This window comes from Bos mutus, chromosome 10 (assembly GCF_027580195.1).
Source record: "Bos mutus isolate GX-2022 chromosome 10, NWIPB_WYAK_1.1, whole genome shotgun sequence".
NCBI lineage: Eukaryota > Metazoa > Chordata > Mammalia > Artiodactyla > Bovidae > Bos > Bos mutus.
In genome coordinates this window covers 81,977,211-82,002,155 of record NC_091626.1, presented here as the reverse complement: position 1 = coordinate 82,002,155, position 24,945 = coordinate 81,977,211, and the positions used below count along the sequence as shown (strand labels likewise).

General features: G+C 43.3%; 1 protein-coding gene and 1 long non-coding RNA gene across 2 annotated transcripts in view; both read right to left on the bottom strand.

Annotated features, from left to right (window-relative positions):
- Window positions 1-24,945, bottom strand: part of LOC138989418 (uncharacterized) — a 187,735-nt gene that overhangs the window by 5,654 nt on the left and 157,136 nt on the right. The gene's annotated exons all lie outside the window — the stretch shown is intronic.
- On the bottom strand, window positions 6,151-12,650 carry METTL17 (methyltransferase like 17). The gene is made up of 14 exons (XM_005900572.3): window positions 12,379-12,650; window positions 12,077-12,230; window positions 11,856-11,990; window positions 10,906-10,984; window positions 10,570-10,651; window positions 10,194-10,267; window positions 9,640-9,734; window positions 9,242-9,312; window positions 8,947-9,054; window positions 8,604-8,672; window positions 7,854-7,904; window positions 7,537-7,629; window positions 7,128-7,312; window positions 6,151-7,053 (listed from the first exon to the last, which is right to left on the bottom strand). Exons 1-14 carry the CDS (start codon window positions 12,457-12,459, stop codon window positions 6,951-6,953), a joined length of 1,380 nt encoding a protein of 459 aa, XP_005900634.1. The 5' UTR covers window positions 12,460-12,650; the 3' UTR covers window positions 6,151-6,950.

Sequence of the window (24,945 nt, the reverse complement as noted above, 5' to 3'; positions counted from 1 at the left end):
GAGTGAAAAAGTGGCTTAAAGCTCAACATTCAGAAAACGAAGATCATGGCATCCGGTTCCATCACTTCATGGGAAATAGATGGGGAAACAGTGGAAACAGTGTCAGACTTTATTTTTCTGGGCTCCAAAATCACTACAGATGGTGACTGCAGCCATGAAATTAAAAGACGCTTACTCTTTGGAAGGAAAGTTATGACCAACCTAAATAGCATATTCAAAAACAGAGACATTACTTTGACAACAAAGGTCCATCTAGTCAAGGCTATGGTTTTTCCTGTGATCATGTATGGATGTGAGAGTTGGACTGTGAAGAAGGCTGAGCACCGAAGAATTGATGCTTATGAACTGTGGTGTTGGAGAAGACTCTAGAGAGTCCCTTGGACTGCAAGGAGATCCAACCAGTCCATTCTGAAGGAGATCAGCCCTGGGATTTCTTCGGAAGGAATGATGCTAAAGCTGAAACTCCAGTACTTTGGCCACCTCATGCGAAGAGTTGACTCATTGGAAAAGACTCTGATGCTGGGAGGGATTGGGGGCAAGAGGAGAAGGGGACGACAGAGGATGAGATGGCTGGATGGCATCACTGACTCAATGGAAATGAGTCTGAGTGAACTCCGGGAGTTGGTGATGGACAGGAAGGCCTGGCGTGCTGCGATTCATGGGGTCACAAAGAGTTGGAGACGACTGAGTGATTGAACTGAACTGAACTGAACTGAAAGAGGGTCTAATCCAATTTATATCACCTAAAAGTTTTTGAAAATCTCAAGGTTGATAATTTATCAGTACGAATCTGTTTTAGTTGGGGAGTAATATGTTGTGTATTAATATCAAATCTTAAGTAATGGTAATGTGTAGAGATTTGTTTTTTCAGGGGCAATAATTAATCCAGTCTTTCAAGCATTGTTGAGCTGTATAGAACATGTGTTGAGTTTCTAAAACAGATGGAGCTGAAAACAATACATCATCCATATAATGAATAACAAGAAAGTTAGGAAATTGTTTTCTTGTAGGTTCAAGGGCTTTGGCTACATAGTATTGGCACATGGTGGGAGAATTCATCATTCCTAAGGCAATACAGTCCATTGGTATCGTTTATGAGGCCTGGTGTGATTAGGATAAGGAAGAGAGAAAGTACATCTCTCTCGGTCTAGAGGGTGTAAAGGTATAGTAAAAAAGCAATCCGAATGCAGAGTTCCAAACAATAGCAAGAAGAGATAAGAAAGCCTTCTTCAGTGATCAATGCAAAGAAATAGAGGAAAACAACAGAATGGGAAAGACTAGAGATCTCCTCAAGAAAATCAGAGATACCAAAGGAACATTTCATGCAAAGATGGGCTCGATAAAGGACAGAAATGGTATGGACTGAACAGAAGCAGAAGATATTAAGAAGAGATGGCAAGAATACACAGAAGAACTGTACAAAAAAAGAGCTTCACGACCCAGATAATCACGATGGTGTGATCACTGACCTAGAGCCAGACATCCTGGAATGGGAAGTCAAGTGGGCCTTAGAAAGCATCACTACGAACAAAGCTAGTGGAGGTGATGGAATTCCAGTTGAGCTATTTCAAATCCTGAAAGATGATGCTGTGAAAGTGCTGCACTCAATATGCCAGCAAATTTGGAAAACTCAGCAGTGGCCACAGGACTGGAAAAGGTCAGTTTTCATTCCAATCCCAAAGAAAGGCAATGCCAAAGAATGCTCAAACTACCACACAATTGCACTCATCTCACACGCTAGTAAAGTAATGCTCCAAATTCTCCAAGCCAGGCTTCAGCAATATGTGAACTGTGAACTTCCTGATGTTCAAGCTGGTTTTAGAAAAGGCAGAGGAACCAGAGGTCAAATTGCCAACATCCGCTGGATCATGGAAAAAGCAAGAGAGTTCCAGAAAAACATCTATTTCTGCTTTATTGACTATGCCAAAGCATTTGGCTGTGTGGATCACAATAAACTGTGGAAAATTCTGAAAGAGATGGGAATACCAGACCACCTGATCTGCCTCTTGAGAAATTTGTATGCAGGTCAGGAAGCAACCGTTAGAACTGGACATGGAACAACAGACTGGTTCCAAATAGGAAAAGGAGGACGTCAAGGCTGTATATTGTCACCCTGTTTATTTAACTTATATGCAGAGTACATCATGAGAAACGCTGAACTGGACTGGAAGGAACACAAGCTGGAATCAAGATTGCCAGGAGAAATATCAATAACCTCAGATATGCAGATGACACCACCCTTATGGCAGAAAGTGAAGAGGAACTCAAAAGCCTCTTGATGAAGGTGAAAGTGGAGAGTGAAAAAGTGGCTTAAAGCTCAACATTCAGAAAACGAAGATCATGGCATCCGGTTCCATCACTTCATGGGAAATAGATGGGGAAACAGTGGAAACAGTGTCAGACTTTATTTTTCTGGGCTCCAAAATCACTACAGATGGTGACTGCAGCCATGATATTAAAAGACGCTTACTCCTTGGAAGGAAAGTTATGACCAACCTAGATAGCATATTCAAAAGCAGAGACATTACTTTGACAACAAAGGTTCGTCTAGTCAAGGCTATGGTTTTTCCTGTGATCATGTATGGATGTGAGTTGGACTGTGAAGGCTGAGTGCCGAAGAATTGATGCTTTTGAACTGTGGTGTTGGAGGAGACTCTTGAGAGTCCCGTGGACTGCAAAGGAGATCCAACCAGTCCATTCTGAAGGAGATCAGCCCTGGGTGTTCTTTGGAAGGAATGATGCTAAAGCTGAAACTCCAGTACTTTGGCCACCTCATGCGAAGAGTTGACTCCTTGGAAAAGACTCTGATGCTGGGAGGGATTGGGGGCAGGAGGAGAAGGGGACGACAGAGGATGAGATGGCTGGATGGCATCACTGACTCGATGGACGTGAGTCTGAGTGAACTCCGGGAGTTGGTGATGGACAGGGAGGCCTGGCGTGCTGCGATTCATGGGGTCGCAAAGAGTCGGACACGACTGAGCAGCTGATCTGATCTGATAAATCTGTAATAATAATATGCCAGTTTTGAGGAATAGTGGTAGGTGATACAATTCCTGGTTGTAATGCATCCATAGGTTTCATATTGCATTAACTTTTCTAAGGTCTGTTAAGATATGCCATTTGTTAGATTTCTTTCTTATAACAAAAGTGAGAGAGTTCCAAGGGGAATAAGATTCCTCAATATGTTTTAATTTCAATCTGTCCACATAGGGTCATCATTCTTCCAAATTATTTTAATAATTGCATTGTTTGTTAAATGAGCAGTGGCCCCTAGGAAAAATGTGGAATATATATTTGTGCTTGCCATTGTATAAGTAAATCTGTATTAAATTAAGGGTTGCATCTATCACATAAGGTTGTAATGTTGCCGGTTGGCCTTCTAGTCCCTCACAAGGATAAATTTGAGTATTTTGATAGAGTTCTTGTTATTTTGGTTTGAGAAATTCCTGTAATTTGGCAAGAAATTCTCTGCATCGGCCAAGATTTGGGCCATAAATATTTGAAAATAACAGTAATATTGGATCTAGTATCTTTTGCCATTAATTTTGATTTTTATATTTGGTTGAGCATATTCAGATATTATTGATGTCCATAAGGATTATTTTTGATCTGTATTGCCAAGTCCATCTGTCAAGGTAAAAGAAGCAGCTGGGCAATTTTGTCCCCCTTTTTGAATTGCCATAGTATCTGAGATGACATCATAATTTGAATTTCTCCCTTATAATCTAAATCAATTATTCTAGGGTGAACAGTAATTCTTTTAGAAGTCAAACTAGATTGGCCAAGTAAAAGGTCGAAGGTTTGTGGGGGTAGAAAGGGTATCTGCCTCATTAGTTTAAGTGGGACCTTGTATATTTCTCAACTAGCTGCTGATAATAGATGAAAAGAATACCTCAACATTTTAAGAGTTCTATTAGGCCCTTTCCCAGTGGCACCCCACTCCAGTACTCTTGCCTGGAAAATCCCAAGGATGGAGGAGCCTGGTAGGCTGCAGTCCATGGGGTCGCTAAGAGTCGGACACGACTGAGCGACTTCACTCTTTTCACTTTCATGCACTGGAGAAGGAAATGGCAACCCACTCCAGTGTTCTCGCCTGGAGAATCCCAGGGACGGAGGAGCCTGGTGGGCTCCTGTCTCTGGGGTCGCACAGAGTCGGACACGACTGAAGTGACTTTGCAGCAGCAGCAGCAGCAGCAAGACATATATCCTGAGATAACTTTGGCACAAGATTAGCCAGGGAGAACAGATTCCAGACAAAGTCTCTGGGCAAGATATATTGTTGCTGTGTAATCAGGGGTACAAGTCTTGAGATATAGGTTCCCAGGAAAGATTTGTTATAATTCAAATCATTAACATAGGGCCTAGGAAAAGCATTTCCATGAGTAAGACATTGTGCTGTGTAATCATTAGCTCTGGACCTAAAGAAAGGTCAGTTCTCTGGCAACATACATTGTTGCACAAGGCTTAAGGAAAACATGAGTGAGAATGCTTGTCTCTTCCTTAAAAGGCCCTGGATTGCTTGCCTAAGCTTTAATTCTTTCATTTCGTCCTGCTTTTAGGAGAATATGGTTGCCAGGGAAAGGGGTGAAGAAATTGTTCTGTAACTTCTTCCTGCTGGGAAGGGGTGTAGACCCTAAATTGTTGAGGCAATACAGTCTCCTTATCCTCATATTGAGGGTCTCTGATCCAGGGGCCCTGAGGCAGTGGAAACTGCAGGAGCATGAACAATCATTTGTAACTTAAATGCCTAAGCCACTTAGATACAAAGTTCATTATACAGTTACTGATATAAAAAGCAAACAGCAAGAATAAGATGACTACAATTATTATAGTCAAGATAGTTTTCCACCAAGGAGGGCTTTGTATTTGAGCTTCTATAGAATCATATTGCCTTGTATTGGTTAACATTTCAAGAGTAATTTGGTTTTGGAGAGTGCCAGCTTGAGCATTAGAATTGGCACCATCTTGGGCCATATCCTGAAACCACATTGTCCATTGAAAATATTCTCCTGGTTTAAGAAGAGCCCTTATCAAAAGTTGCCAATCATAAGGAACAAAATTTCCAATAGAAGATGCCATAGTGTTTAAAAGTTCTTTAGTAAAAGGTGAATGAGGGCCATACATAATTACAGCCTTTTTCATTTGTTGCCTGTGAGAAAAATCAAAGCCTTCATATTGAGGTATTATTTGCCCCTGGGCATTAACATTTCTTAATATAGGAAAAGCCTGTATTGGCCTCAGAGACTCAAGATTGCAAAGCCAGCAACTCAGAGAGCCTCCGTCGTGAAGGAGAATGAGTAGATAGTTTTTTCTCATAAATACGAGTGCGTGCTAAAGGCTTATCGTTGTTATCCAAAAAACCATTATCAGCTTTAGTGTCAAAGAGAGCCTCAGAAGAGTCATTGTCAGAGTCATTTTGTCCTTGAATTGAAGGGACTTTCGGTTTTGTGTCTACTGCGAGAGGAGGAGCACTTGGGGCTGCCGGAACAGGGCTAGTAGGAAAATTCTGAAATATTTTATGTTCTAATTGGGCCTTTTGAAAAGTTTCATCATCTAATTCATATTCATGTAACAAGCGTTCCGCTTATTGTCGAATATCAGGAGGGCTAGAATTATCTTGAAATGGCAGAATCACAGCTTTAATGAGAGTCCATAGGGGCCAGAAATCTATTGGAATATTTTTCCCCCATTTAGTGGCTCGTTCCAACATTCTCTTTGACCCGGTGCCAAATTATAAGTTGACACAAACCCAGAAGTCCTTGAACTTTAAATGATGAAGTAAAGTAGAAAAATGGTGAGGCTTTCCAGCTGTTTGTCCCATAACCCCGCACTTACCAACCTCCGTAGGTCCCAGTCACTCCGTCCTGTTTGCCAAGGGTGAATACCATGTCCGTTTCGGGTGCCATTTGTTGCGGTCTTTTACAGACTGGGACCTGGGGACTGGAGTCGACGAAAAGAAAGAGAAAGAGCAATATCCCTCGGGCTACGCGGAAAACCAATAAAGCCCATACACAGGACTTGTACCACTCACGAAGGCACAGGGTGTCCTCTCAAGGAGGTCTTGAAAGCCCGGGCGAGAAAGTGAGTTCGTTAGGTTTCCACGCTCTGAAGTAGCTGGAGACAGAAAGAAGGACGCGGGGGACCCAAGTCTCTAGTGGAACAAGGGTATTTTATTAGCATGCTTGTAAGAAATGCATGCTTATATATCTTCAGTAAAATGATTACTCAGCTGTTAAAAAGAATGAAATTCCACCAGTTGCAACAAAATGGATAGTCTAATAAGTACAAGGTCACTGAACAGAGTCACTGAACAGAGTCACTGAAGGGAATCCAAGCAGGTGCTCTTTCCCATGATCTCAGTCCTGAGACAGAGAAGGCGATGGCATCCAACTCCAGTACTCTTGCCTGGAAAATCCCATGGATGGTGGAGCCTGGTAGGCTGCGGTCCCTGGGGTTGGTAAGAGTCGGACACGACTTCACTTTCACTTTTCACTTTCATGCATTGGAGAAGGAAATGGCAACCCACTCCTGTGTTCTTGCCTGGAGAATCCCAGGGATGGGGGAGCCTCGTGGGCTGCCGTCTATGGGGTCACAGAGAGTCGGACACGACTGAAGTGACTCAACAGCAGCAGCAGCCGCAGCCGCAGCCAGCAGTCCTGAGAATTGCGTACAGCTCTACTCGTTCCTGTATCCCAGGAACTGATAAGGAACAGAGTCCTTGACAAATGGCACACAAAGAAAGAAAATGCAACATATTGGATCCCTTAAAGTTGAATGTCCCCTGACATGAGAGGATGGCCGAGTAAGCTCAAAGAATACAGTCTACTACAATGGAGGATATTTGAACTAGTTTTTTTTTGCCGTAACAGTAATAGCACTCCCATCCTGGACACCAGGTAGCTTCCGCCTCGGCCATCAAGATAGAAGAAAACACTTGTCACACATCTGTGTCAACTCTCAGGGGCATCTTGAGCAGATGGAGGAAGTTCCAATGGTGTGATCACAGGTAAAAGATCTCCCCAGGAACTGACCCGGGCACAGCGATACAAATCCCTACAGAAAAGAGAGGGTCAATGTGGGCTGCAGGTTCTCCCTACCTCCCACCAACTCTGGTCACACCTCCACACCTGCCATGTCTGCGGGCTGTGATCACAGCATGCTGCATATGCCCATCTGGACAGCACAGGTGGCAATGCACATGGCGTGGCCGTTTAAGAACAGGCTGAGTGATTCGGGGCCAGCGATTAGCCTTCTCTGGAGATCCTCGGGCAAGGATTACCAAGGAGAACTTTTCTTCCTTCGGCTTCTTGTTCTAAGACAAGGATACAGAGATGGCTTGCGGGAAAAGATGAGGGAAAAAAATTTCTTCCAACCTCATTCCTGTGACTCTTCTCATTTTCTATAAGTCATATACATTCAGACCCTAAAATCTCTAAGCATTCTCTGGAATTTCCCAAATCCTCCCATCTCTGAATCTTTTTCACTGTGCTTTCCCAGGCTATTTTCTCCCTACCACAGTATTCTCAGAGTACATACCCAGCTGAAGGGGATGGGATAGTAGGCCTGGGAAAAGCTACAGGCCAGGGGCTTAGAGGCTGTCAACTGGGGACACGGAAGTTCATGGGGACACTGTGAACACAAAGACATGAGGTAAGACAAAAGAACCACAATCATGAAACCTAGAAACTATGAGTAATAGAGTTAAGAAGGGCTAGGGATAAGGGAGCACAGAGCAGGCGAAAGGGCAAGCCAGGGGAATCACTAAGGAGGAATCAAGAGTAGAGGATGGTGGTTAGCTCTCTTTTCCTGAGTTCAGATCTTTGCTTGCTGGGAAAGGCAGAAGTAATACTCACTGGGGCAAAGACAAAACCAGGTCGAGGATCCAAAGGTGACTTTTCTTTTCCCTGAAATCAAAGGAAATGAAAAAAAATTTTAGGCTGAGCTGAGGGGTCTGTTCTAACTCAATCCCTGCACTCAATAAATTGGGCACTCCTCTAACATTCAATTATGGTAATTATTAACTATGTTCTTTGAATTAAGCTGGCTGTTTCTCTAATACTCCAAACAAAGAACTTTCTCTTTGCAGCAAGAGAAAGGCAGAAACTTGGCACATAGTATGGTGCTCTCCCTTGTCAGTAACCTTCACTCTCAAAAAAAAAAATCCCATTTCAAGACAATGAAATTTGCGATTATACACTGGTTCATATGGTCCTAAACAGATAAGGTTCTTGGCTCAGAAGTGCCCTGGATCAGAGGCTGGCAAAAAAAAAAAATTTTTAAGGTCCAGAGACTAGGCAAAATCTGTTTCCTACTGCTATCTGTATGGTGAAAATAGCCACACGCAACAGATGTATAGCCACAGACACATGGTTATAGATGCACAAATAAGCACTGCTCATATAAAAACAGGTGGCAGGCTGGATCTGATCCATAGGCTGGAGTTTGCCAACTACTACCCTATATCATGACTTCATGTGCCTACTATCTCCAGAGTCACCCTTATTACTATATGCGAGTCCCTTCAGTTTTCAAGGGAGTGCCAAGAACTGGTGAGAATAAGTGGGGAAAGGAGGGTAAGGTGAAAGAAGGAGAAAGAACCTTACATTAAGGACCAGGTCCCTGGCGTCCATGAGAAGGGAGTGCCCAGCTTTTGTTCCATTCTCTATCAATACCTGATTATAAAAGGGGAAGTAAGAAGCCTCGAATTACATGAAAACATAAATGTCAGTAGCTCTGGAAGAGCATTCCCAAATAGAATAGGGATTCTAAATGAAACGGGTATTACATATATGATGTAGGTGGAGACCTGAAAAGAGGGACAAAGGGATCTATGTAGGATGAAAATGCTTAAAAATGAAGACAAGCTCCAATGGGGACAAGGAAAGGCATGAAACAAACCCATGAAGCTGCTTAAAAACTTGAAGGGATAAAGGGGCTTCCACTTACCAGAAAATGACCTGTCTTGCGCCACAAGGTCTGGACTACGTCAGTGCGGTCGGCCTTGCTGGGCAGCTCACTGAGAGAAAAGGCTGCTACCACCACATCGAATTGTACCTGGTGCACAAGACGAGGAAAACGACCGACCTGACATCTCCCTCTTTTAAAGAGTACAACAAAGGTCTATCCCATTAAATTTCTTCTGCTTTCTTTTACTTTCTAACAGAATGCTAGGTTGTAAAGCCAGGGCCAGTTTTCCATCTGCATACTCCACATCTGGCATACTTTAAACACCGCCACTTGCCTTGGGTGATACAGGTAGAAACTGTCTGAAAAAGACACCCGGAACACAAGGCATCCCAGATCCTGAACCACCTGTGGAGGAAAGTAGAGATGTGGCAACTGTGAGTGTGGGTAGAAACTGAAGGGACAAAATGCTAGCTGAGGAGGAGATGCAACAGAGTAGACAACTATGAAAAAAAAGGGCAGGGGGAATATTGGGTCATTTGTCCTGTTATTCTTACCCTACCCATCCACAGTCCAACAGAGGCCCCCAGCATCTTTAACAGGGTCATTGCATCAGACACATCTTTAACTTTCAAGCCTCTCCTCTACTCCCCAATAAAATACCCTTTCTGGTACTCCTTTGCTTTACAAACGCCTTAAACTTTGGAAAAGCCCTTCCTTACATTTTGTCCTCACCTTTCAGCAGCTTTTCTGCCAATTCCAACATGGCAGCTGAGCTGTCCACACACATATACTCCCGTAGGCTCTGGCCCCAAGTACTATGAGCAGCCCTAAAGTGGCAAAAAATAAATCATCACGTTCTCATGACAAAGTTATCCCTACAAGAGATCCCTCTGTCCCTAACCCAACCTTGGGGAAACAGAGTGCTATGTTAAAATAGTTAGAAAAACTAGCAATCTTATTTTCTTGTTTCATCTACAACTCTTTAGAAGACTCAAAAACTACATGAACACACACACAAAAATCTTGATGATACGTAAATCCCTGTCCGAGATCAAATTCCTTTCCTTTTTTATCCTTCTTAATGTGGGTTTTTTCACTTGACATTTAAGTTCTGACCCTAATTTATATACCTTCTCATGCCTTGTCTAATCTGAGGGAAGAAACACATCAGTTCCCAATTTTCCTCTTCTTCCTTTGGTTCTCCAATCTCTTGATATTGACGTGGTATAAGCTAGCTCTAGCTCTCTATAGAGTTGGAACTGACAGACACAGAGAAAGATACTCACCAGGTGACAGAGCCAGTACCTGAGCCAAAGTCCATCAAGGTTTGTGGCTGGAACTCTGGAAGGCGAGCTTGGATCTGAAGAAATATTCAATACCCCACAGTGGGGAAGACAGACATACATTTAGGGTCTTGGTAAACATGAATTAGGGGACCGCAACAGAGGAAATGAGACATGAATGTCTTTTAAGATTCAGTGTAGCTCTTAAGAACAGTGATTCTAAACCTTTTTTGGGTCAAAAATTCCTTTCAGACGATAAAGACAACCTCTCGAAAAAAATGCACATGTAATGTCCCAAGAATCTTGTCCCAGAAGATTACTTTATGAAGAAGGGAACTGATAGTAAAAAGTTTCTGGTTGGAAGTTGAGGGAATTTCACCTCATGGAAAGCTCTGGAAACTGCTGCAAAGCCACCATCCAATCTTGCTGCCATATACACCAGGCTCAGTCCCTCACTGTAGCTGCCAGAAAAATCAGACATACCACTGGGAATTAACCTCTATCCTGCAGCTACCCTCCAGACTTTTAGGAAATGAAATCTTTGCAAAGGGCTCTTCCAGCTCAACCCTTTCACTGATCAACACAGAAACGTCTTAGGGAGGCTTACAAACCAGATTACTTTTTCAAACACTAAATGGTGTAATTGTATTTCCCCAACTCTCCTTCTCAAAAGCCAAACTTTTCCTTCTCCTGCAGCCCTTTTAGTCTCCCTTACCTCAGTTCTTGCCAATGATAGGTAGTTCTGCGCAAGGCATGCAGGATTTCTTCATGATGTTTCTCTGTCTGACATGAGTCTGGGGTAAGAACAAGGACTGGAAGTAAGGACCTAGGAAGAACAGGGCTCAGATACAATATCTGAATTTACTGCCTGCCATTCCCCACCAGTTCCCACATGGAAAATGCTTAAGAGAGAAGCGAAACTAGAGAAGAGTTTCAGGTAAGAATAATAATGACCACCACCACCACCATAGTATATCAGATAATATATTGCCTCTAACAGCAGTTCTTTCAATTCAACCAACTCTATCTCACAGGTTTTGTTCTGTATTAAAAGCAAGTGTAATAAAAAGTTAAAGGATAGGATAAAGACAGTACTTTGTAGATTTCTTCAATTCCCCCAAATTTAATAATGTGATGTCTCCAAAGTTCCTATAGGAAGGAAAGGGGCTTGAAAAACTTGTCTTACAATTGTGTTCAGTTCAGTACTGTTTTACCTACGGAGTGCCTACTATGAACCAGGTACTACAAGAAGTTCAGGGAATACAAGATGAACAAAAGGCAGGCCTCTTAATAGGAAGGAATTCACAATCATGAAAATAACTTGACAAACGAATTCTCCTTTCCCTGTAGTACTGGAGAGGGACTTTATTTTACCTGAACAAAAACTTAGACGGTCTTAATCCAGTGGACTTGAGGAAAAAAAAAAGATCTAAATTTCAACAGTAGACTGAAGCACTCATTGACCTTTACTAAAGCCCTGAATTTAGTAGGCAATCTCTGAAATTACCTATCTTCTTTTAGAAAGGCAACATTATGAATAACTACTCTGGTTAGAAAGTCAAATAAGAAACTGCAGTATTTATTTAAGAGGCTGCAGAATTATTACTCGCTCTTCATTTCTCTCTGCTCTTTCTATTTGGCTTACTCTTTATTTTTAAGACCCACCTGCGTTTTCCAGGATTTTTTTCTCAAGAAGAACTGCCCGTCTTTGTAGCTCCTCTGGCTCTACAGGTAAATGCCGGCTCCAGAGATAATTGGTTAGGGCTTGCACCTGCTTCTCCATATTGGGCATCGCGCTCCCTATGGACCAAAGATGCAAAGAGGAATCACTTGTACGCAGGGCCCAATCTCCGCTTCTTGAGCTTCCATTTCCCACCTTTACTCACCTAGCAGCAGTAACTGCGCGGCTTCGGCCAATGCTTGCGGCAGCCGCACGCATGACAGCTGCAGGATTCCAGGGTGCCGGCGATGGGGCCTCTTCCCCAGGAAATCGGACTTGTTATCCACGTGGGATACGCCGGGCACGAGGGCAGCAAGCGCCTGCAGAAAAAGAAAAGCTAATGGCGGGGCACAGAGGATGGCTGCGGGCACTGGCTAAAGGAGGAACTGCCGAAAGCGCACCTCCTCGGAGAGGAGCTGTTCTTGAGATCCACAGCCTCTTTTGAAAGCAGGGAAAATAGGTACTCACTCGGAACTGGGGAGCTATTCCAAAACTGCGGCGCCATCTGCCTATTGTCAGCAGATACCGCGACCCTCTCCCGGTCGCCATGGAGCCAGCGGTGAACCGGAACCGGAAATTTAGGTGCGGAGTCTGTCACTCTCACTAGCTGCAGCGAACATCCTGCGCGAACATTGGCGCCGCGCAGCAACAGCCAATGCGGAGAACGAGTGCTTGCTAGTAGCCAATAAACAATCGATCTGTATATCGCCTTGGAGGCCGTTTGTGCACCTCAATTCCAGCGTAGCCAGCCGGAAGCTAGGTGACTTCCACGCTGCGTCGTGATTTGTCTCCGCCTCCAGAAATCGGAGGGGCGGGGTTAGATAGGTATGGGCTGGCCCTATGCTGGATTCCCCAGAAACGCGTCACAGGAAGGCAAAGAATTTGTGTTTGTATTAACTACCAGTGTTCTTTGTTTTACCTTCTGGAGAACACTGAATTCTTGGAGTTTTTACCTCCCGTGTGGAATGGAGAGACTGCAGTAATGGGAAGATGAACAAGGAAACCAGATTTAGGAGACGAAATTGATGGAATAATAGATAATAATGTTTCTTACTTGTTAGTTTCTCTTAATATTAAACCAGTACTTTTAAACCAGGTAAATAGCTACCATGAGAACCTTATGTGACAGGTAGTGTGGCAGGTATAAATAAGGTATGGTACTACCTTATTTAGTCCCCATACTTCTAAAGGATAGATTTTGCACCCAAGGAAAGTGAAAGTTCAGGTGGCTAAATATTCTGCTTGAGATCCAAGAGCTTGTTAGGTGAGAACAAGTTCTAAACCTTGGCAATCTAAGTCTGATCTTCACCTTTACACATATGCTCTGCTGGTAGTATTGGTACTTAAAAGGCAAGTTAGCAAGTGTCAATTTGTCAAGTGCTGATGACAAATTGGTACTTTCTATCTGGGGGCTTCTCTGGTAGCTCAGTTGGTAAAGAATCTGCCTGCAATGTAGGAGACCTGGGCTCGATTCCTGGGTTGGGAACATACCCTGGAGAAGGGAATGGCAACCCACTCCAGTATTCTTGCCTGGAGAGTCCCATGGACAGAGGAGCTTGGGAGGCTACTGTCCATGGGGTTGCAAGAGTCAGACATGACTTAGCAACTAAACCACCGCCACCATCTACATCTATGAGGATTAAATTATGACCTGCTGTAGCTGCTGACCGGTAGCATCCTCTGAAAGGATTTCAGGATGGAGATCAAGAATGAGGCATTTTGTGCTCTGGGGAAAACTGGCAGAAAGTCCATATGTTTTCAGGAGATGATTTTCATGAGCCCAATTTTTGCATCTTCTCGTATTTAGAAAAGCACCAACATCGTTCATGGTGATGTCTGCTCCCCATGACTAGCAGTAACCTTCACATGACTAGCAACAACCTTTTGCAAAAATTTGTGCTTGATTGCTTGTATTCCCCCTCCTTCACCAAAATCACATATATACGGACCTTGCCTCGTGCCTCTTCAGAACAGTTTCTCAGAGCTATCTGAAATGCTGTCTCCTGGCCTCTAAGTTCTCATTTTGCCCCCAAATAAAAGTTAATTCACAACTCATCACAGTCTGCGATGCAGGTCTGACCTCTGTGAAAGACGGAGGGAAAGAAAACAGGTTGGATAGGCACAGTTCTAAAAAGGTTCAGCCAGGCTAATGGAGAGTCTTTGAGCTCAAGGTGGCTATCAGAGAAGTTGTGCTTCCTGAGAAATAGGCCTGACTTAGTATCCGAGCTACACTCAGTCACTGTCTGAGAGCAGCCCATAAGAAGCATATCAGATTCACAGGCTAGCAGTTGGGGTCATCAGTTAATTATGATTACTACAGCAGGAGATCTGAGTAGTGCATTTTCACACTTGCCCTAGAACCACACAGATCTGCTTTGATAGGTTCAAGAGACGATTCCTTCAAGCCTTATATGGGACTCCGTTTTTGAAGAGAAATTTGGAAGAAAGAGAGGGAAAATATAGTCACTGTTACTGTGGTTGATTTCAGGGCTGAAGTTATCCTCTCCTTCCTTTACATTAATTCTCATTCCCCCTTGCCCTCAGCTGTGACAGTGGCATGTCTGGTATTAGAACCCAAACCCTCTATCCTGAATGGTCCAAACCCTTGATAGTCATATCTTTCCCCAGCTGACATTGTAGTACATATAGCCTCACAGTTACATGGGAATTCTGGGAAGCACCCAAGTAGATCACTTTGGTTTTGCATTGCTGGGGTCCAGCCTTGGTTGGATCCAGGGATTCCCTTGGGAGGATGGCGTTGGCAATTAAGAGAAATAGAGAAAGAGATAAGGAAAGAATTTTGCAGTTAAGAAAATAGAGGAGAGAAAAGAGGCTGATATTCCTTGGTTTACGCAGAAAGCCAATAAAGCCTCAGCACGGGACTTGCTCTGTTCACGTAGGCTGCAGGCGCCCTCTCGAATCGTGGAAGATGCCCCACCTTAGGCACCTTCTCGAGTGGGTCTTAGAAGCCCAGGCAAGAAAGTGAACGCAGAGGGCCTCTGGGCTCCAGGGAATCAGCCTGAAAAGGAAAAGGAAAGAGAAAGAATGACATGGGGAGACCAAGCCTGATGATCAAGGCCCACACTGTATTTTCCAAAGTAGTTTTTATACCTTAAGTTGTGCATAGAGGATAATGGGAGTTGGGGGGGCGTAGAGTCATGCAAGGTCAGCAGTCCTTGATCCTTATCGAAGCCAGGCTTTCTTTCTGCAAACTTATCATATGCAAAAGCTTTAGGTGACTTACATCATCTTCTGGCCAGGAGGCTTGTTAACATTTTATGAACCTTTCTTCAGAAAACTTATTTTTCTCTAAAGGTGATTATTCTAAAGTCAGGCGCCACCCTCCAAAAGCATTAGATAAAGTTGCATTCCTATAGGGCAAAAGTGTGGTGGGCTATAACAAGAAAAGAATTAATTCAAGGGTCCAAGGTTACAAATATTAAAGCTACTACTTACATTTCTATACACCAACTATATTAATCAATACACTCCCAGGGACACAGTAGGTAAGGGATATGAAAACTTGGCAGCAAGCATTAGCTCAACAAAGAAATCCTCTACTAGTTCTATTCTAACAATTTTAACTCTCTGAGAAGCTCTGCATTGCTAGAATATCTTAAGCTTCCCATGCCTCTTGTGGTTGGGAGGCTGTGAATCTGAACAAACCTGTCAGGCAAGCTAGAAAGTCATCAGAGGGGTTTGAATTGAAACACTCCTATTATGCCCAGGAGAATTATTAACTAGAGGTCTAAATTGATTTTCTTTAGAGAAAGGTGGTCAGGGATAGCTCCCCCTTAATGTCAGGGGAGTTGGTAAAAGTCATAAAATAGTAAAACAGACAGATTCTGGTTTTGGGGTAGATGCTTGGGCAGGTCCAGGAGGGGGCGCCCTTGAGCCCTGACTCGCCTTGCCCATCAGGGCTCTCCCGCACGACCTTGTCATGGGTGTGAACTCCCGTGTTGGCTCCCAGCACTGCATGAATTCTTCTCTGCTCTCATTGTGTAAAAAAGAGTCCTACCTCTTCCTTCTAATTACTGTTACTTAGCTCTGACAGTGGAGAAGGCAATGGCACCCCACTCCAGTACTCTTGCCTGGAAAATCGCATGGACGGAGGAACCTGGTGGGCTGCAGTCCATGGGGTTGCTAAGAGTCGGACACGACTGAGCAACTTCACTTTCACTTTTCACTTTCATGCATTGGAGAAGGAAATGGCAACCCACTCCAGTGTTCTTGCCTGGAGAATCCCAGGGACGGGGGAGCCTGGTGGGCTACTGTCTATGGGGTCGCACAGAGTCGGACACGACTGAAGCGACTTAGCAGCAGCAGCAGGAGCAGCCCTGACAGTTCGGTAACTCCTCATCTTCTGCTCCCTAGACCTAAGAAATCCAAAGTGTTATGGCAGCAGCTGTAGATTGTAGTTCAGTGAGACCCTCGATATATCCCTTGACAAGAATGCATCCTCTTTGGGGACCTGAACCTTTGACTTGACAGAGCCCAGCATTACAGAGATGAAAGCATGAAATTTCCATGGGTCAGAAGGAGTGATGGTAAAGGAAACCATTCCTGCTTCTACTCCTTGGTTATCAGACCTATGTAATCATCATATTGGGGTATTATTTAGAGTTTTCTGATTCAATATGTACACTGCATCCTGAAGGATGGTACCCCATCTTTTCAGAATGTTCCCTCCAAGCTGTTGTTTCAGCTGTGCCCTTAGAGAGCCAGCCTGTAGCTTTCCCCTCTCCTACCCTCCCTTCCTCTTCCCTTCCCTTCCTTTTTCTTTCCTTCCCTTGTCAGCAGAGTTGGACAAAACTTAGCCACTCAGTTCAGTTCAGTCACTCAGTCATGTCTGACTTTTTGCAATCCAATGAATCGCAGTATGCCAGGCCTCCCTGTCCATCACCAACTCCCGGAGTTCACCCAAACTCATGTGCATCCGGTGATGCCATCCAGCCATCTCATCCTCTGTCGTCCCCTTCTTCTCCTGCCCCCAATTCCTCCCAGCATCAGGGTTTTTTCAAATGAGTCAACTCTTCACGTGAGGTGGCCAAAGTATTGGAGTTTCAGCCTCAGCATCAGTCCTTCCAATGAATACCCTGGACTGGTCTCCTTTAGGATGGACTGGTTGGATCTCCTTGCAGTCCAAGGGACTCTCAAGAGTCTTCTCTGGCACCACAGCTCAAAAGCATCAATTCTTCAGCACTCAGCTTTCTTCACAGTCCAACTCTCACATCCATACATGACCACTGGGAAAACCATAGCCTTGACTAGATGGACATTTGTTGGCAAAGTAATATCTCTGCTTTTCAATACGCTATCTAGGTTGGTCATAACTTTCCTTTCAAGGAGTAAGCGTCTTTTAATTTCATGGCTGAAATCACCATCTGCAGTGATTTTGGAGCCCAAAAAAGTAAAGTCTGCCACTGTTTCCCCATCTATTTCCCATGAAGTGATGGGACCAGATGCCATGATCTTAGTTTTCTGAATGCTGCTGCTGCTGCTGCTGCTGCTGCTGCTAAGTCGCTTCAGTCGTGTCCGACTCTGTGCGACCCCATAGACGGCAGCCCACCAGGCTCCTCTGTCCATGGGATTCTCCAGGCAAGAATGTTGAGCTTTAAGTCAACTTTTTCACTCTCCTCTTTCACTTTCATCAAGAGGCTTTTTAGTTTTGCTTCACTCTCTGCCATAAGGGTGGTGTCATCTGCATATCTGAGGTTATTGATATTTCTCCTGGCAATCTTGATTTCAGCTTGCAACTTAGCCACTAAGCAATAACAAATACTGATGCTGAGCAGGGCCCTATGGGACTCCTGGGTAGAAAGCCTTTCTGTGTCCCCAATTTCTTTGATTATAGGAAATAGCCTTCATTCAGCCTCCATGAACTTCCCTGAGTTTCAATGGCCAGATCCAGCAGTTACTAATTAGGGAAGGGAGAAGATGCAAGACAAGGGAGAAATAGTCAAGAGAAACAATAGTGCAGCCTTGGGGAAGGGTCCTGGTTCCCCATCAGAGGATACACACAATAATATCTTTGAGTTGTTTTGCAGATACTGAAACCCCCTCCCAGAGGAAGAAGTTAACTATCAGCAATGGTATGCTGCCCAGATAAGAAGCACGTAGACCTCAGACCAGTTGGAACTGGAAGGCTGATGATGTTGACTCATCCTTACCTCACTACCAACCCATTAGAAGAATGCAAACCGGTCACTGCCTTGATCCTTATCACTTACTTGACTATAAGACTTCTCCCTATTCCCCAGGGAGGAGAGCACAGTATTTGAAGTGCTAACCTACTGTGTTCCTTCTTTGCCTGGCAGGGAAATAAAGCCACTGTATCTTTTTTTCTTTATAACTCTATCTCTATATTTCTATTGGACATCTGTGCATGGAGAGCCAAGATTTTGGCATCAGTACCAATTAATGCTTTGCATTAGTCCTTTGTTTTCCTTTAGAAGTAAGTGATACTGTTGAAATAACTTCAAAAGAAATTAGGGGAGTTCTTATGAACTATGGTTAAAAATAGAATGTGGTAGTTTAGCTACTTCTCCTTGGATATAATCCCCCATATCTTTGATTTTACTTATCAAGCCAGTAGAGCCACCTGATGATGACTGCACTAACTTTTCATCTTATGATATATGACTTCTGTCTTGCCCAGATTTGATAAATAATTTATCCTCACACAACTCACTGATGCAGGCTACATAGGAGGTCTCAAGCCATAGTCTTGATGCCAAAGGCCGTGTCGTTCTTCCTCTTGCACTGTCCCTGGTTATCATGGTAATGAAAGTGGGATCTCACTGCGGTATTTAATTGCCTCAATAGAAGGATTTTCTTTTCTTAGTTAAAATATGCCCTGCTGAATTAGTTTGAGAAATATCCAAGATGTGTGGGTAAACTGAGTGAAACCGTATGGGGCTCCTAGGCATGGAAGCATTTTCTGTCTCCCATTCCTTATAGGCAAGATTCCAGCCCCATGTCTTCCTTGAGTTCCAAATGGCAGATTCAAACAATTGCTAACCAAAGGAGGAACAATCAAGAAACCCCCTGAAGCAATATTAACAGGACCAGAGATGCTAGTCTCAAGATTAGGAGACTGACCGTTTGAGACAAGATTAAGGGAGTGCAGGGCCTTGTTGTTGCTGTTGTTCAGTCGCCAAGTTGTGTCCGTCTCTTTGTGACACCATGGGCCGCAGTGCTCCAAGCTTCCCTGTCCTTCACCATCTCCCAGAGCTTGCTCAAACTCATGTCCATTGAGTCAGTGATGCCATCCAGCCCCAAAATCTCATACTCTGTTGCCCCTTTCTCCTCCTGCCTTCAATCTTTCACAGCCTCAGGGTCTTTGCCAATGAGCTGGCTCTTTGCATCAGGTGGCTAAAGTATTGGGCTTCAGCTTTAGCATCGGTCCTTCCAATGAATATTCAGGGTTGATTTACTTTAGGATTGACTGGTTTGATCTTCTTGCTGTCCAAGGAAGTCTCAAGAGTCTTCTCCAGCACCATAGTTTGAAAGCATCAATTCTTCGGCACTCAGCCTTCTTTATGGTCCAACTCTCACATTTGTACATGATTCCTGGAAAAACCATAGTTTTTACTAGGGGAAGCACACTGACTGAAACTGCCCATCCTAGCCAGGCACCATGGTAACCATTTGCGTGAGTTGTTTTCTGACAGGAGGTCCTGGTAAGGAATATGGAACAAATAAGCCACCGCTAACCAGAAGAGTTTGGGAAAGGTCAAAAGGAGACACCACATGTCAGATCACCTCCCAGAATCCTTCTGGCTGGCATCCATCTTGGTTGAGCGATGCATGTGCCACCAGGAAGGACTCTGAGTCAGAATGATTGGTCAAAGACAACCCAGTAACTAATCCCAGTACCATAAAATGCGAAACTTTGAGCCATGTGGCAGAGCAGAGGTTCCGTTACCCTACTGCTCTCCACTTGGGCACCCCTTCCCAATAAAATCTCTTGCTTTGTCAGCGCATGTGTCTCCTCAGACAATTCATTTCTGAGTGTTAGACAAGAGCCAACTCTCGGACCCTGGAGGGATCCCCTTTCTGCAACATATGGACCTTTGTTGGCAAAGTGATGTCTCTGCTTCTTAATACACTGTTTAAGTTTGTCATAGCTTTCCAAGGAGCAAGTGTCTTTTAATTTCATAGCTGCAGTCACCATCCACAGTGATTTTGGAGCCCAAGAAATTAAAATCTGTCACTGTTTCCACTTTTTCCCCTTCTACTTGCCATGAAATGATGAGACCAGATGCCATGATCTTAGTTTTTTGAATGTTGAGTTTTAAGTCAGCTTTTTCACTCCCCTCTTTCATCCTCATCAAGAGACTGTTTAGTTCCTCTTCACTTTCTGCGCTTATAGTGGTATCATCTGCATATCTGAGGTTGCTGATATTTCTCCTGGCAATCTTGATTCCAGCTTGTTCTTCAGGGAATTCCCTGGTGGTCCAGTGGTTAGGACTCTATTCTCTCATTGCTGAGGGCCCAGGTTTGATCCCTGGTTGGGGAACTAAGTTCCCACAAGCACAGCAAAAAATAGAAAACCCAGCTTGTGCTTCATCCAGCCTGGCATTTTGCATGATGTACTCTGCATATAAATTAAATTATCAGGATGACAATATAAAGCCTTGACATACTCCTTTCCCAATTTTGAACCAGGCCCTGCACACACTCTAATCTTGTCAGGGACCCAAGCCTTGAACCATTGCTATAAAACTTCTTATCAAATCCTTCTTGGTTGGGACACACAGTTTTTGAGGGCAGGAGCCCACTGTGTCTCCCTTTGCCTGGCAGAGCAATAAAGCTATTCTTTTCCACTTTAGAACTTTGAGATTTGATTTGGCACTGGTGTACAGAGAGGCTGAGTTTTCAGCATCATGAGGACAGAATTTCTAAAATGCAGGTGACTGTCTGATTTGCTCACCGCTATATGCATAGCACTTAGGATAGTGCTTGTTACATCAAAGGCACTCAGAAAGAAATGTCAGTTAAATAAGTATTAGTATTCTAAGAATGACTCTGTTGTCTTCATATAAGAATAAAAAGTTAACTAAAGTATCATTCTCTTGGTGTCCACATGGTAATTTTTATTTTTTCAATGGAATGACATGGATTATTATTGTCTGTACTCCTCTTTTGGGCTTCCCTGCTGGCCCAGTGGTAAAGAATACACTGGCCAATGCAGGAGATGCAGGTTCAATCCCTGGGTTGGGAAGATCTCCTGCAGTAGGGCAGTGCAACCCACTCCAGCGTTTTTGCCTGGGAAATGGACATGGCAGCCCACTCCAGTGTTCTTGCCTATGGGCAGAGGAGCCTGGCAGGCTACAGTCCATGCGGTCACAAAAGAGTTGGACAGGACTTAGTGACTTACAGCAACAAAATATGTCCTTCTATTAGTGGTCTACTTTTCCTACTTAGGAATTTTCAGAATGCTGTTCTTTTGTTATGTTTTAGACATTCTTTTTAAAAGCAATGGTGGGAATTGCCCATGGTGAGAATCTGTGAGGTCTACCTATTTCTAAAACCAGTTCCCTACCTCCTGCCAAAGAAATATTTCTTTTATCTTTGATTATTGATTCTGTGTCTTGTGCTTTATATTCATTTTTGGAATCTCAGTATGTTTTAAGTTAATTCTCTAGGAATCTCTGGCATCATCCTTTTCTTCCCTGCTGTGGTTAAGGACTGTATCATTACCAACTGAATTAACACCTGTTCCAATGTTTAGATATTTAGGTTTTTGGCATTTGACTGTGCTTTGAAAACTGTACTTTCTACAGAATGGAAAGGGGGAGTTATTTAAAAAAATATGTATTCTAAAGTAGAGATTTGGGGCCCTTTCAGGTTAATAGGTCCTATTAATAGATTAGGGGGCCAAGTTAGATATTCAACAAGTAGACAGGGTGCATTTCTACTGGTTCGACTTTTGTGTTGTTGGAATGTAATTTAAATGTGACTCTGGGCTCAGAGTGATTCTTGCCCCAGGGAGGGAAGGCAAGATCAAGAAAATTCTCTAACAGTGATAAAGATTCACTGGATTGACCAAATTGAGTTAGAATAGATTTATTTACATCTTTCTTATGACTTTGAAGGATTCAGCAGGCCAAGAACTACAAGAAAGTATATGTGTTTTATTCTGAGTAATAAGATTGAGTATAAAGCCCATAGGCTTCAGGATTTCAAAGTACAGGCAATCCTGAGAGAACATATTTATGACACACCACATTCACTTGACTAATGCAGCATTTACATTTATTTCTGTCAATTAGCTAAATGGGGAGTAAGTGAATGTGTAATATAGGAAAACAGGAACAGAGACACCAACCTAGAAACAATGTCTTCATCATGCCAGTGTTTTCATGCATTTCACTGCTGCCTAGTAACTGCTGCATATTGGTGACCTCCACCTGCAAGATTTTCTTCCTCACTTTTGCACAAGAAGGCTGAGTCCCTTCAGAGACTAATGGTCATGGTCTGCAGGAAATCCGACTCAGCTCTCTCCATTGGAAGTAAAGGGATATTGGAGCTCAATTGCTCAATATTCAGAGACGGTGTGGTTTCCCAGACTTATATGCTAAAACTCATACCAGGGTTTGAGGGTTAGTGCAGACTGCTGGGAACCTGACCCTAGATTCTCATCAGTTCTTCCACAAAAACTGGATGTTTGCATTACTTATTTCAGATATAAACACAATTTCTACTTTTAAAATTTTCTCTCAGATTTAAAAATAAGATTTACATACACATATTTATGAGATTTAAAAATAACAATATGTTTATAATTTGACAAGGTGAAGTAAAAGCTCTTGGTCAAAACAATTCACTTCAGTAGGAGGTGAGGCATCCTTTTAAAAATACCTAAACAAATAGCTTCCCAGATGGCTCAGTTGTAAAGAATCTGCCTACCAATGCAGAAGACACGGGTTCGAGCCCTTGAGAAGATCCCCTGGAGGAGGGAATGGCAATCCACTCCAGTATTCTTGCCTGGGAAATCCCCTACAGAGAAGTCTGGTGGACTACAATCCACAGGGTTGTAAAAATCAGACGTGATTGAGCGACTGAGCACAAACAAGTCTCACAAATCACCATATGTGTCCAATATTAGTTGGCTGGCATCCATCTGATTTGTCCCATGTGCTTTAGAGTTATAAGCAGTCTCCTACTGTTACTCAATCTTTTCATCAACTGAGGACCACATCCTGGGCTGGGCAGGTTGCTTCAAGGGAACTGAGTTCCTTTCCTGGTCATCAACCTAAAGGAAACCTTTATGTTTGTTTGTTTATAATTAAATATTCCTTATTTTTTTTTGTCCATGCCAGGTGGCATGTGGGGTCTATTTCCCCAACCAAGGATCAAACCTGTGTCCCCTACATTGCAAGGCAGATTCTTAACCACGGGAATACCATAAAAATCCATAAGAAGCCCTGGTATTTTTAAGCTGTAGCAAAACAGGCAAAGCACTCCAACCAGCATCAGCCTTGACTGGCAATAGTTGTTATTCATTTTGGAAGGGAAGGTAGGTCTTCTCAGTACATTTACCTACAAAGATAACGCTGTTATCAGGGTAATCTTTGGAAAAGGGAGTACATACAGCTATGTGTACATATGTGAGGGTATTATAGGGCCCTTTCCACCTTTTTGGACAGCAATACCACAGAAATGAGTAATTGTTTCCACAAGACAACTAGCAAGGACTTACTATATAGCTCACGGAACTCTACTCAATATCTTGTAATAACTTTAAGGGAAAAGAATCTGAAAAGAAATATATATAGATATATAGATATTTGTATAACCGAATCACTGTGCTGTGCATCTGAAACTAACATGATATTACAAATCAACTATACTTCCATTAAAAAAATAAGCGAGTTATAAAGATGTAATGAACAAAAAAAAAGACTCTTAGGTAAGCAAAAATTTTTATTGAAAGAGATATCTTGTGCATAAGGGAGAAGATGAGGGGAAAAGTGTCAGTTCCCTGAGTAGAAGGGGCAAGTTGTTTTTGTAACAAAAGGAGGGTTTGTCTCGTGATCACCAATAATCTCCAGAAATCATGAAACTTGTTTGATCTTCAGCAGGTGGCTCCAAGATAGCTATCAGGAATAGGAGTTCTTCTGTGAGGGAATAGAAGTACATGATAATTTTCTGTAAGAAAGCACCAGAACAGATAAGGTTAAAATTTATAGTTGAGTTTCTTGTCTTGTGGCAACTAAGTATACTCATTAGTGTAACAGAGAAAGAGGTAAGCTTTTACTGCTGTGAGCCTGATTTTTGTCTCTGGAACTAAGGCCCCTAGAGCCTTTGTTTTTTAGCTTCCAAGTCCTGTTTTTCCCAAGACCATTCACTAGTCCTTTTCCAAAATGGCTGTACTTTTGTCTTCCTGTCTCTAGAGCATGTGTATGTATCTGTCGTGGAGGTGGAGTGTGAATGTGTATCTGTCATGGAGGTGGAGTGTGAATGGATGGTGACTACGTGTGTCTCTCTCCTACAGATGTCTCTGCATCTATAAGAAACCCAAGAGTTAGGTAGAGGGAGAGATGATCATTGCTAGGAGCAAGGGAGAGGGGCTTTGCTGTCCTTGACTCACCTCTCTGCTTTGTTGGTCCTGCACACCCGGGGTATGCCATGGGGATGCAGTGGCCCCTGTGTTTGGCATGGCTCTTCCTAATTTTCCTTTCCAGTTCCCTTCCTAAGTCAATCCTGAATCTGACTTCTCGTCACCATGCCCCAGCTAACTCAGCTGTCCCTCCTGACCTATGGTTCTTATTCCGTTCTTCCTCATTTCTAGCTCATTTGGAAATCACATTCATCTGCTGTCTTAGAGGCCCTCTCTGGCTTCTTTCTGGGGATTCATAGCTTTTGTAAATGATCAAGATTGCTCCTTTTCTTGACCCCAATATTCTGTATATGCAGCATTCTGTGGCTCTGTTCTAGCTCTTGATACAATATGGTTGTATACAAGCCTGGTGTGCTCCAGTCCATGGGGTTGAAAAGAGTCCAACAAGACTGAGCAACTAAACTGAA

Excerpts from the sequence above, each read along its gene's own strand:
- METTL17 (XM_005900572.3), bottom strand. The coding sequence starts at position 12,459 with ATGGCGACCGGGAGAGGGTCGCGGTATCTGCTGACAATAGGCAGATGG. Across the intron at positions 10,985-11,855 it reads AAAAATCCTGGAAAACGCAG|ACTCATGTCAGACAGAGAAA; the intron begins GTGGGTCTTAAA and ends TTCTTACCCCAG. Across the intron at positions 10,268-10,569 it reads TTTCCAGAGCTTTCCATGAG|ATCCAAGCTCGCCTTCCAGA; the intron begins GTGAAATTCCCT and ends ATATTTCTTCAG.